The sequence below is a fragment of the Cyprinodon tularosa genome, unplaced genomic scaffold (genome assembly GCF_016077235.1).
Source record: "Cyprinodon tularosa strain WSP-4 unplaced genomic scaffold, ASM1607723v1 ctg329, whole genome shotgun sequence".
NCBI lineage: Eukaryota > Metazoa > Chordata > Actinopteri > Cyprinodontiformes > Cyprinodontidae > Cyprinodon > Cyprinodon tularosa.
Genome location: NW_024039040.1, coordinates 824894 through 838562, shown reverse-complemented (window position 1 = coordinate 838562; position 13669 = coordinate 824894). Strand labels below are relative to the sequence as shown.

The following is a 13669-nucleotide window of genomic DNA, read 5'->3' as shown; positions in this document are numbered from 1 at the left end:
TGTTCCTTTTAGTGAGTGTGCTTAGTGTGGTGTGCCCAGTCTGTCTCTGTGTGGTGATCTGATTGAATGGTGACCTGCCCAGGGTGGAACACCACCTCTCACCCAATGTCTGCTGCGGATATGCTTTTGTCCCAGACATAAAATGGATGGAGACATTGAATACAAATAGTCTTTTCCTTGAGAAAATATTAAAATTGTCTGTAAAACATGGCCAATTGCAAATCAAAAGAAGAAGAAGAGTATGGACTTGTGTTCTCACCAAGTATTGTCCTGACAAGAACACAAGAAATTATGGACTCGTTACCAGGAGCACGCAGAATACATCTATGTAAACTGGAACAGGAGCATCCTTGTGACCTCACCACATTCAAAGCTAGTCTCTTCAGATAATAATAAATTATTCCTTTTTTCATCTAGTAGGAGAAATAATGATTAACACAGTCAGATAAACACAAATCAAATGAACGTTTTGCCAAATAAAGCAGAAAAAAAAACCTCCATCAGAGCACGTCACACACTGCTATGCCAGGAGAGGGCTGCTGCTGCTGGCATGAGTGTTGCGATTCGATACATGTCGCGATACTTGGGTCACGATACGATATTATCACAATATTGCAGTATCGCTATATATTGCCATATTTTCCCCAGCTATCAAAATCAAATGATGAGATAAAACAGCAAGTGCTGTATATTTTCATCAGAAAATATTGATTAGGTACTATTATCCATGTTGTTTGGGGTTTTCTTCCACTGTGACTGCCTCAAATACAGATTTGGTGCTGCACGCACAGTTAAAGGGCTCCACAGCGCTTTCTGCCAGAGTGGTGGTGCAGAGGTAGCCCATTTTCCCATCTATGTTTTATATAACCATTTTTTTTTTTTTTTATCGATACTAAGAAGTGAAAGATCGATATTATATTGGGCAGCCGAATATCACGATATATCACCAAAACGATTATTTCTCACACCCCTAAAAGTAAGTATTTGAACATCAAGCTAATTTGCAAGTTCTCCCAAGTAAAAAAATAAGGAGGGGTTTGAAATTGTCATTGTAGGTGCATGTCTACAGTGACAGACATAATCTAAAAGAAATAAAATAAAAATCCAGAAATCGCAATCTATGTTCTTTTAGTTATTTATTTTTATGATACAGTGGCAAATAAGCATTTGAACACCTGAGAAAAAACATGTCAATATTTGGTACAGTAGCCTTTGTTTGCAATTCAGAGGTCAAAGGTTTCCTATAGTTTTTCACCAGGTTTGCACACATTGCAGGAGGGATTTTGGCCCACTCCTCCACACAGATCTTCTCTAGATCAGTCAGTTTTCTGAGCTGTCGTTGAGAAACACAGAGTCTGAGCTCCCTCAAAAGATTCTCTATTGGGTTTAGGTCTGGAGACTGATTAGGCAAGGCCAGACCTATGATATGCTTCTTCTAGAGCCAATCCTTGGTTATCCTGGCTGTGTGCTTCAGGTCATTGTCATGTTTGAGGACCCAGCCTTGACCCATCTTCAATGCTCTAGCTGAGAGAAAGAGGTTGTTTCCCAAAATCCCCCATTACATGGCCCTGAAGAGGGTCTAATCCCCATGTTCCAATAGGGCATTTCAGTCTACTTAGCCCTTTTTTCAAGAAACACAGGAAAGGCAGGTTTTTTTTGTTTTTTTCCATGCACCAGTAGAAGACCAATTGTTAAGCTTGATTTAAGCCTTTCTCAAGATTTCCCGCTTTATAATTCTTCACCATTTTCATCTAGCTTTTAAATGCCTGTGATAGTATCAAGGTGCTATTTTATTGTATCTGTTATACTGTATCTATTGGTTGTGCTGTTCTTTTACATCTCTTTGCATGTGATGAAGCTGACTGGATGTTTTATCGTTATCTCCTTTTTATCTCCTCTTTCATCTTTTCTCCTTTTTTTCTGTTTTTTCTTTCCTGTTTTACTTACATTGCAGTGTCCATATAATCTGTAATACTCCCTGCATGAATTATAAATCAAGCGGAACACTATAGCGAAAGCCATACTGCTCATCTTGTGAAAGTAAAATCTGTTGGGCTCTTTTTGGCGTCAAGACAATAATTCTTATTGCCACATTGCCAGTGAATGCAGCACGAGATGACGCGAGAGCGACTGAGACTGATTGTTTTGAAAACCGAATGGGCTAAAGCGAGGGTGCCAGGGGTCATGGGGAGAGGAGACACGGGATGAAACAGGTAAAAATTGATTAACTATCTATCGAGAAATGAAATCATAATGAAAGCACAATGTTGCTAGCATAGCTGCAATGCTGATTTACAGATGATAAAAATCAGGTTGCAGAACGTTATTTCTCTAACTATGATGTTAGTTAGGCCTGACGTTTCAGGCTCATAAAGACGTATTTGCGGTCAACTATGACAGAAAAGAGACGATCAAGTTTGGTTGCACTCAAATCAAAACGCACAAAGGCATTGGATCTAAATAAAGTTGTGAAGCGTTTTGCTGAGCAACATGGAAGTCGCCGCATTCAGCTGTTATAGTCATGTTAACTTTATGTTATGCTCTCTGGTAGGGCTGCAACAACGAATCGATAAAATCGATAAAAATCGACTTTTAAAAGCGTTGGCAACGAATTTAATCATCGATTAGTTGTGTCGCGCGATTAATGCGTCATCCGCCGCCGCCGTCATCCCGGGGAAGAAAAAAAAATATGGCGGAGCGAGTCAGCGCCGCAGTTGCAGTGTTGCCAACTCAGCGACTGTTCAGACCCCTCCAGCGACTATTTTTTTAAAAAGCGACTAGCGACAAATCTGGCGACTTTTTACGGTGTCACTGGCGGCTTTTGGAGACTCTTACGTGAAAGCATGTATCGTTCCTACTCTTGTCCTCCAGCGGCAGCTGCTGCCGTGGGGCGCCTCCCCCATCCCAACGCCTTTCTCCCTCTCCCACAGAATCCCTCTCAGCGTGCAGTGCGAGCCGCAGGATTTTAGTGAGGAGTTTACCCTCAGCGTCCAGACTGCAAATGAAGCGCGCATGCGCCGGGATTGACGGCGCAAATTGATCACAATAATTAAAATAGCCTGCGCTTTGTAAAGTGAAAAAAGTCGTAACATGCAACTTTTGTAAAAAACAAATGAGCATGGCACGGAAGCACCACTGTTATGACGCAGCACCTGAAAAGAAAACACGTTGGAGCCTTCAATGGCAGTGAAGATAGCTCATCAGCAGGATGAGTAACCATGTTTGTTTCATTTTAAAGTGGGGAAACGTAAGTTACAGTTAGCTCATCTGATGCTTTCCTTAGCTTGTTAGTAGGTTACAGACAGTGATAAGGTTGGCTTCTTATTTTACTTTTAATTTCATTTGAATTAGCTTAAGCAGCGTTTATATTTTCTTTATAAATAAATTAATTTGCAAATTATGAGGGCAAGGCTTTTAAAGTTTAAATCTTCTGGCAAAGATAAAGTAAAGAAGATCCTGCAATTTATGGAAGTAAAGCAGAATAAAATCCAGCAAGATCAGTAATATGTCAATTAATTATCTGCCACATTCCCATGTAAATATCTGTCTTTGGAGGATGTGTTTTTTAGCACCCCTAGTTCTCTCATTTTTATTCCAAATACAATTTATAATTTGAATCACAGGGCTATTTTTATCTCTATGGTTTAGTATTTTCTCAAGTAGCAACTTTAACTGCTATACTTTCCTGTCTTAAAAGGCAGAACTCTTCTAGTCTAAAAAAAACTCATTTGTTGAAATGGGGGGGGCCTATTGTTTGAACCCCTTAGGGGCTTTTAAAAACAAAAATGTCTTTTTTTGCGCTTTATGAAACAAAGTATCCTATATTTTGTGGATGTACAGCTACATTTCTCATGTAAGTTTGCATAGTTTTAACACAAACATTTATTTTTCATATTGCACCAGTACAGTTAATGAGAAACCTGTACGTGTGTGCTTGTTTGTTCTGTCTAAAATGTTTATTTTGGAATAAAGAGGTTAATATAAAAAAAATATTTTGTGTCCGATTCATCGATTAATCGAAAAAATAATCGGCCGATTCATCGATTTTTAAAATAATCGTTAGTTGCAGCCCTACTCTCTGGTGAGCCTTTACAGAGCCGTTACATTTTGTTTTGGCACCTGAGAAAATCTGATATTTCCTTTAATAAAACCAAAAGTGTTAAAATTTAAAAATGTGATACTGGTGTGAATCCTGCTTAATATGAATCAGTGTTGTTGTTTCTTTTTTTGTATATATAATATGAAACTATCCAGAAATGACCCGTATGAAAATACTCACAAGCAAAATGTATATTTCATGCATGTAAATATGCTGTAGATAGAGCTGTATATGGAGTACCAACTCTGCCATATTTAAAAATAAATACAGAAATAAATAAATGCTCAATAAATAAATAAGCATACAATTAATTGCCACCAAAAATACAATCAACAAATAAATGTAATTAGAAATTAAATTATAATGGCAGGCAGAAATGTTAAAAGGGCAGGCAGAAAGAAATAGCGGCGAAGAAATAACTAGAGTAAAAAAATACAAAGGAAGAATAAAACAGACAAAAATATGATAACATGCACATAAATAAATACTTAAAAATATAAGTAATTAAAAAATTAAGTTGAAGATAATAAATGACAAAAAAATAAATAAGGTAAATATTAAAAAGGCAAAGAAATAAAGAAGCCAACTAAAAGAGTTATATACCTTTATGACTAGCTGTATAATTTAATTTCTACTTACATTTATTTGTTGTTTGTATTTTTGGTGGCAATTAATTGTATGCTTATTTATTTATTAAGCATTTATTTATTTCTGTATTTATTTTTAAATATGGCAGAGTTGGTCCTCCATACTGCTGTATCAACAAATCAACAAAAAGGCAGGTACTGTATGTTACATCAAAATCTCCACAAATCTGAAAAGAAGCAACATAAAAGTCCCTTTCATGTTGCCTTAACTGCTGTATGTCAAGTTACTGAGGAACAAATGGGGTAAATGTGTGTTCAGAGTAAACAATACATGGATGTCTGGTACCTTGTTCGGGTGCTTTGACCCATTTATTTCTACTGTGTAGTTCTGCTCACTGTAGTACAGCTCAGTCCATAGATCTCTGATGTTTTTCTTTCTATAGTTTCTTCTTGTGCAAATGCTGCAAAGCTGCCTCTCTGACAGTCAATCTCACACATCTGCGACTCAGCACCTGTGTCTTACCTTAATACCTTTCCTGTCATAAGGCCCCTCTAGAAGTAGTGTTATCATTCTTCTATCTCCTATTAAGTGAGATCACATTGTACGATATATTATTAATATGAACTGTTTCACATGAAGCACTAGTACTGTACATACTATTCTCACCAAACTGTGATAACTGTGATTAAATTCAGTGTAAACAAATGCCATATGTTTCCACCCCTAAAAAATTCCTGCCCCCCTCTTGCCACCCCATAAATATTTTTCTAGATCCGCCCCTGTTGACAACAACAACAACAAAAATGCCTGTCTGTAATCGGGTTAATCAGAAAATCTGCGAGGGATTTGATATGTTGTTGAAATTCTTTAGATTACCCCCTAAAGTTAAAAGAAAACCTTAGTATAAAAAAAATTAGTTAATTATGGTAATTCTTTGATATAATAGTTTATAAACATAGTTGGTTTCTGCTTAACTGTTTCTGGTGATGAACCTAATCTGTTATTGTAAAAAAAACTGTCAGTATGACACAAATTATGTCTGCCCTTCGGGATGTGCTATGGAGAAAACATTGACATCTGTGCAGAGTCCTTCCTTCATTATGTCCTCCCTTTGCTGTGAGCTCACCACAGCTGCCTCCCTCTGAGATGCTCTGAGAGGCCTTCAACGCTTCCAGTTTGTGTTGGTTTATTCAGCTGTGGTTGGATTAACATTACTGAAGTTATTCAGTTTTATCCAAAATTTCACTAAGAGTCCCTGATTCTTTTTTTACTTTGCTCTTGGGTTGGCAGTAAAATTCAGCTGTTTATCCCAGCTGTCAAAAGTACTTAACGAACAAGAAGTCAATTATTTGTATTAAAGAAAGATTTTTGCAGCCCTTCGGCTTAAACAGTTATTGATCATTTTAGTTATTTTAGGGGTTTAAGAGAAAATAATTGAAAAAATTGTTGGTAAAATATTTTTGTAAATGAGTTAAATTTAGTTCTTTAAAGATAAAAGCTCTGCTGAAGACAGCCTATACTGTTGTGTAGAATAAGACTCATATCTTAATTTATCTATTGTTAATGCTAAGAACCTGCTTGCATCTGGTGGGCCAAAGTCTGCAGATCACTGGTGTAGAATAACATAAATGACAGAGTTATTCCTCTTATAGCAGGATCTGTCTCCATTATCCAAACTTTGGGCTTTTCTCCCAAACATATGTGTGACAGTGCGCCGGACTAATCCAAACAGTTTTTTAATCAACTCTGCAAGGACTAAATCACTTGTGTATAGAGTAGCAGGGAAGCATGTAAGGGAAATTGTAAAGGAAAAGTCTTTTAAGTGTACATGCAGATCATGAAGGTTAGCACTGGTGAAAATATAAAAGCAACAGTTTTAATGAGGATTGCCATAGAAACAAAAGCTGAGGGCGGCTGCTGGATCCTATTTCTGCTCCAAGATCCGTTGAAAAAAAATCTGACTCAAATTGCAGGTTAATTTCAACATGAATAAAGAATCTGATTATACTGTAAAACCTGCAAAGGCAAAGTTAGAAAAAAAAAGGTTATTTCAGTATTAATTATGAAAAACATTTAGCATAGGTGGTGCATTTACAATTAAAAGCACATAAAAATATTAAACCTCCATACATTATCCGGCATAGTTACCGTTTATGGTGTGAATAAGCATTTTGGTGCTTTTTGCTTCAAGCTTTACAGAATAATTTGCTGGAAATTGTGCAAATTTTTTGTGGTAACTAATTGATGTGTTTTTAGCCGCCCTGCTCACAGAAACCTGCAATTTTTCTTTTGTGCCCACAGATTGGCTTTAGTGCTTAGATCAAAAATGTTGTTTTTTTTTAAGTTTCTTTGTAATAAACTAATCCTTTTCCAGTTGGAAGAGATTTGTGTGCCAACATCCAGTTCATAATCAGCAGATAACTCCAAATCCTACATTACGTCATCCAATGGAAGTAGAAAGGACTTTAAGGTGTTATCTTAAGATACACCCATCTTTGCTACTAGTTAAAGATGTAGTAGAGGATGGTCTTTTTCTGAGTGGATCTTTAAAATAAGTGGTCCTCCTAATTGTCAATCATTCTGGTGATATGTTTACGTAAGGCCATCCTACATGCTCATCCCCATTTTTTACTGACATAGTGGAAGAATTGCAAATCCTCTTTGCAACTTTTAAACAGAGCGTACAGGAGGAGAAATGGACCCACATTTGATAGGCATTCCCACTTGGGAGTGGGTACAGGGTTGTGCATGTGCATTTTTTATTTTACATTGGAGATGGTTGGGAAAATTCTCTATTATACTTTTAACTTACCGGTAGCTTTGTGAATTTACCAATAAGAAGTTCACTAAACCAGGACCTTATTATCTAGGGATCCAAGATTATTGAAAGGTTCATAGCATGTACATATATGACTTTGAAGAACATATTAAAATGATAATCTGTTTATCTAATTATTCTAGAATTTGAGAAATGAAAAGTATTTTTGTAATCCTAATTCCTAAACAAACAGCAATAATTTAGGCACATTTATTCGCAGACATTAAAAATAATGGCCTCAGTGAAAACATGTGGTTTTACTTGTACTTTAAGATTAGAACAGCTGGCAAAACAATATTATGTTTAATTTAGCATCTTTATATAATACATATTTCATATTCATATTTTTGTAAAATTGTTGCTAATTTCCTAGATTGTGTAAGTGTATTTAGAATAGCATCTAAAATTGTTTACTTGGTTAAAAAAACAAAACAAAAAAAAACAAGGAAATGTTAAACAATGGTAAAAATAAATAAATAAATAAATCATATATTTGACATTCTTTCCGAGTTATAAAGTCCTTAGCCAGATCCACCTTTAGAGTTTTAAATAGACTGGTGAAAATTTCAGACAGTTTCAGTTTTAAAATCCTATTAAAAAAACAAACAGAGCAAAAAACAGTGACTTTTAAGAGTTTTATCTAAGAAAATATTTGACATTTGGGGCTGATCCAATAAAATAGCAATAAAGAACAGGCTGCTGAAAGAAAGCAACGCATCAGTTTTCCAGGTACTGATCTGACAGGTGAACAAATCTCATCTTCTCTCATATGGCATCAGAAACGGCAGTCATGAAGACATTAGACTACTAAGGCCCAAGAAGTAGAGCCCAGGCTCTCTCTTCTGGAATTCCTTCTCTAATTGCTGTGGAATGAAGACATTTATTTACAATATCTCAAAGTTAATATCTGAGGTATGTACTGTAGTAGTTTTATGGCAAAATCTGTCACTCTGAGAGAAAGCCTGCACCTTCCTCATCTGATCTTATCTTTACTTCCAATCTGTGATCTAGAAACTTTATTTTCCTTACAGATTTATTTTTAATTCCCAGAATTTGTAAAACTGAAATGGAGTGGAGGAGGAATCCTAGGAAGTTACACAGGAAAAGAATCAGTCTGTTCGATGTCACACAGGAAGTTATATGTATCAGACACAGTGTATGTCAACATGCATTTATGGCTGTGTATAATTACCTTAAATCTTCAGATCTCAAAACGTTCAGCATCTAATGAGTTAGACTGAAACATCCTGTGGCAGACTGAGCATTTTTACCTCTTTTAGGTGCAGACTAAATGTGGAAACCTTCCTCCTTAGATGCCAAAGCTTGTATTTGCTGTTGTCCTTTTATCACCATGATCAGTTCTACACCGGGACTGGGACCCACCGTAGAACACATCCTTGCCTCTGATATTGTTCCTGTGCTAAAGAGATTGTACTAAATATATTTCTTATATGTTCTGGCAGAGGAAATACCACTGATTGGTCCAATTGATTGTTTAATAGATTTTATTTTATTTTTTTTACCATAATGGTTTATCCTAAGCAGGGATTTAAAACAATCACAGTGGCACTTTGGTTCGGTGGCTCACTAATTCACTAATTCTTAATCATTGTGCAAATTCTTAGACATTGGGCATGGCAATCACAAAACTGGCTTGAATCAGAGGAAACCAGACATTTGCTTGGCTTTTATAAAAATGTTCCCAAACTTATTTAAGAATCTTTGGATGAATTTTCCATCAGCTTTTTATAATGCACATTTTAAAATATCACATCAGAAAAGCTTGAGAAAAACCTCCTCCAAATTTGCAAAAAAACTTTGTATGCTCGCTTGAGGGTACTTTTGGATCAGCTCTGACGTCAAAAACTTTTACCTCACATGAATGATCAGTTGTTTCTGCTGTCCACGTTTTCTCAAATGTTCCTATTATTGACGTATACATGGCCAGAAGCAACATTGCCGTTAATACCTGACATGGTAACATATGAACAACTTTTCCAATAGCAACACATTCTTCAAAACTTTCCTCCACTACTGATCTGTAATCAGTGCTAGATAGCAGCTTCCACCTCCTGATTGTTACAGCCATACGTGTCGGCGTAATGTGAACAATGTCCGATGACATAACGCTTTGCAGTGCTTGGTAAATTCCCTTTAAATCAAATGAAACCACCACAAATGTTCTCTTCCTTTTTATGGAACGTTTAAAAGTTAGCTTAAAATCTGCATTTCCATTGGATGGAAACGGCTTTTTGCCTACAGGTGCTTAAAAACATCAGCGCTCATACTACAGGTTGTACAAGTGCTGGCCAACAGAAATGACAAACTAAGGTGTTTCCCTGGATCTGTGCCCCTTGAAATGTGGTGGGGAACTGCCAATATTCCCCATGTTATTCTTATTATTTTTGTTAGGCCTTGTTTTGTATGCCTTAATTTGAAAGTATTCTAAATGGAAATGTGATTAAGGGAGACGATGAAGAGATGCAGCAAAAGGTCAACAGGCTGAAACTTCCACCCATGGGTATTGTGTGCAGGACTGAACCTGTGTTTTGCACTTTACCCCTGTGCAACTGTGCAATATGCCCTTCATCATACTACTGGCATAACTTTAATTATCTGAGGAAAGGACGTCTAAACTGGACCAGTTATTCTGTCTCATTTTTATTTTTAAAAATTTTATATTTCATTTTAGTTGAAATGTTACAAGAGTTGCTGCCTGTAGTGTCTTGTAGATGCTGTTTTATTTTCGTCATGCTGAAATAGTCGTGGATTTATATGGAGAGAAAATACATCAGACCTAATTCCACTTACTGTGCATTGTATCGGTGCAGTTTGAAACTAAGGGAGTAATAGTGCTTAAACTCTGAGTTAAAAGCCAACGGCTTAACTTAAAACTGCTAAATGATTGAGTTTGATCTTTGTGCCCTTAAGCATAATAAAAAATGAATCCAGATTAGTCACTAATTGAATGAAATAATATTTCAGCAAGTCAGAAGATGAACCTCAGATTGGTTTTTGCTTCAGCTGCCATTCCTGTCTGCATTGGAGGTGGCAGCATGCATGGCTTTACGCGGTTAAAAACACATTTGTTTGGGGTGACAAGCACATTTTACACCCTAGCTTGCATTTAAAGCGACGACCCCGGAAGGCAGATACAGAGACTGCTTCCACTGTTTGTCCTGTGAGGCGAATAAGCACTGAGACAGGGCTGATAATTTATGACAGACAAAAGAAAAAAAAACAATAAAACTGCAGTAATAGCTGGAGGAGGCCTTGGTCATGAACGGTCAAACACTATGAGGTTAATTCTACAAATAAGCTTCATTAATCAACACTCAGACGCTTCTGCTCCAGCAGTTAAAAATCACCAGTGCCTGCTGTAATTGAAAAAGATGCAATTAGTTTTCATAGTTTTTCAGCAGCTTAGCATTTTATGATTAGATTGTAAGCTAGAAAATTAAAAAAAAGAAACTTTTCTAATCAGCTTTGCTTTAAAAATGAGAGGACTGAGTGTCTATCACTGTTTTAGAAACAAAATTTGCTGCAAAATGAATACAAATATGTTGTATTTTCATTTGGGTTGAATTGCTGCATAAAGATCTTCTTACACCCAAAACTATTTACTTTAATCAATATGATATTGTTCCTTAAATGTAAAAGTGCTTAATTAGTAGACTACAGGGTGCCATTTTTGAAAAACTGCTCTTAGTCAGGCTGTCCTATGTTTTTATTCCTAATGGTAAAAATCTGACTCACTAAGGTTTAAGAAAATTTGTTTATATTTTGGTTTTACCTAAAATGGTCTCAGTGTTTTTTAACTGTTAGACTCATAGTCTGTTAGTATTGAAGTTCAAATCTGTCACATGGATTATTTTGAAGATTTAGATGGAGGAAGTTTTATAATTCAAATGAAACGATGATATAAGCAAAAAAGACTGAAAGAGTAAATCTAATTTTAGCCACTTGTTGTTGGTAAGACAATGACTGCTTGCAGAGGCTCCCAAATAAGATTTTCTTTCACTAATTTTGTCAAACCTCTGGATGCAGTAGTGTTACTAAGAAAACAGGTTTAATCCTCTCAGCTTTAATATTATTTGGCACCTTTGTCTCATAAAACTGGCTCTTTAATGTGTGAAAACCTCTTTTCCAACTATAGTATTTAAGATCATTTTAAAACCATCCATGGCTGAAAGACAGCTGTGGAAGGAAACCTCAATCCACAGCTCTGAGGAAGTTTTCTTTTCATTTAAAGGAAACCAGATTTGAGATTTGTGCCTGAATGAAAAGACAAAAAATCCTATTCATTTTTTACTGACTTTAATTGCGCTGATGAAAAAAGGTCCACATCCAAAACAACATTTTGCTTTATTTTTTTTTATTATTATTTCTATGAAGAAATAATGCTTCATAGTTTGATTCTTTTTTTTTAAACCATTAAAGTTTTATTAGATTTTGAATTTCAAATCAGAAGAACAAAATTGTGGTTGCATGTCAATTTTAAATATTTACTTAATATACACGATAAATAACTTTCAAATGTTTCCATAACATACAGAACCAAAAGTAAAATATTTATATTAAAAACTTTTTTTGCCAGAAAGTAACAATATAAACATTTCCTTTGCTGAAACTGATGGATGTTTTGCTTCAGCTAGAATATTGTAAAATGACAAGTAGATTTATTATGTGATAACATTATTACCTCTGACCATTTCCCCATAGACCAATGTTAAAGTGTCCCACAATAAGTGAATTTTGGATATAAAATAGGTTTTAGTTTTACTCTTTTCTCAAAGCACTGTGAAATAAGTAAAAGGAATATTATAAATCAGAGTAAACATTTTCATAAAACTGTGGCATTTTATTTATGTCAGTAAATAATGAGGATGAACATCTGTTCATCCTCCCTATTTGGCCTCTAAAAGTCTAATATAGCTTCCTAAGTGGATAAAATCTCCCAACATGACCTTTACTGATAGAAGACTCACCTTGAGTGGACACATCCAGAGAAAAAACGTGAGGAGCAGCAAACTTCTCATGATCAGTCCTCAAGTAGACACAAACCAGTCAGCTGTCATAACAAGAAATTCAGGCAAAAGTCACTTCATTTGAGCTCAATTTCAGAGGGTTTCCTCCTAATGAAAAGAGCTGGAATCATTTTTAAACTCTAAAAAGGCTGCAGAATAGAGGTGGAAAAGCCCACGAGGTGATGTCCTGTATCCACACTGGTCGCTTCCTCTGAGCTGAGTGAGCAGAGAAATCAGTAACCCACAGCTGACTCCTGCTGTCAAGCCTGCAGCAGTGGGATGCTGCTATTCTCCCTCTGACTTTCAAAATAAAGGCCTTTACATCTCAAATCTCAAAATGTTAAAACAACAAAATGTAATGTGTGTGTCATGCATGGACTTAAAATCATAATCCAAAAATGAAATTTGACATTATGACTCATATAATATATATTTTTCAATGAATTGTAGTAGATCCTGGTGGCTGAAAGCAGGAAGTCTTTCCTGTTGTTCACAATGGCTCTGTTCACAATTTGTTGTTTTAAAACAGTCTGATGAAGAGGATACTCCAGATTGTCCATAATTATCTTGATTTAATGAAAAGTCCCTCTCTGTAAAATCATTTTCAGAAGTTCAAGTTTTCAGAGCAGAAGAATCCTCCTTTATCAGCTTGTTGCATTAAATGCTGGGATTCTGTGTTTGTATTGTGTTAAAGTAAAAAACTGTTAACTTCAGGTTAATTTTCCATAAATCTAAATCTATTACCTGCTTAAAATAAAAGATGCACATTTCCCACAGATGAGAATTTGAGAGGAGCCACCTGCTACCTTGCTGGACAACAGCTGCCGATGAAGTTAAGTGAAGTGCAGCAAAACTTCACATGTGCTGCAAAAATCGTGTAATATGTAGAGACCAGAGGTCAATAACCTTTTATGTACAAAAGCATAAAAGCGTTTTTCTTTCATTCACAAAAACTAATGCTGGTCTAATGCAAGTAAACTTACCTAACCCTGCAAAAGTAAAAATATATTTTTTCCAGGTTAAAAATGGGCTGACCTCAGTAACCATGACGACATTGGCCAGAGTAATCAGTTTGTCCAATAATGAAAGACAGGAAGTAAAGCAGCTGGCTGAAGTTCAGGAAGTAGTGGAGTTTGG

General features: G+C 35.9%; 1 protein-coding gene across 1 annotated transcript in view; it reads right to left on the bottom strand.

Moving 5' to 3' along the window:
- vipr2 (vasoactive intestinal peptide receptor 2) overlaps positions 1 to 12741 on the bottom strand; it is an 85483-nt gene extending 72742 nt beyond the window's left edge. The window contains exon 1 of the mRNA XM_038293556.1: positions 12494 to 12741. Within this exon, the coding sequence (XP_038149484.1) occupies positions 12494 to 12544 (51 nt within the window). The 5' untranslated portion in view covers positions 12545 to 12741. The remainder of the gene's footprint in view (positions 1 to 12493) is intronic.
- Positions 12742 to 13669: the final 928 nt, after the last annotated feature.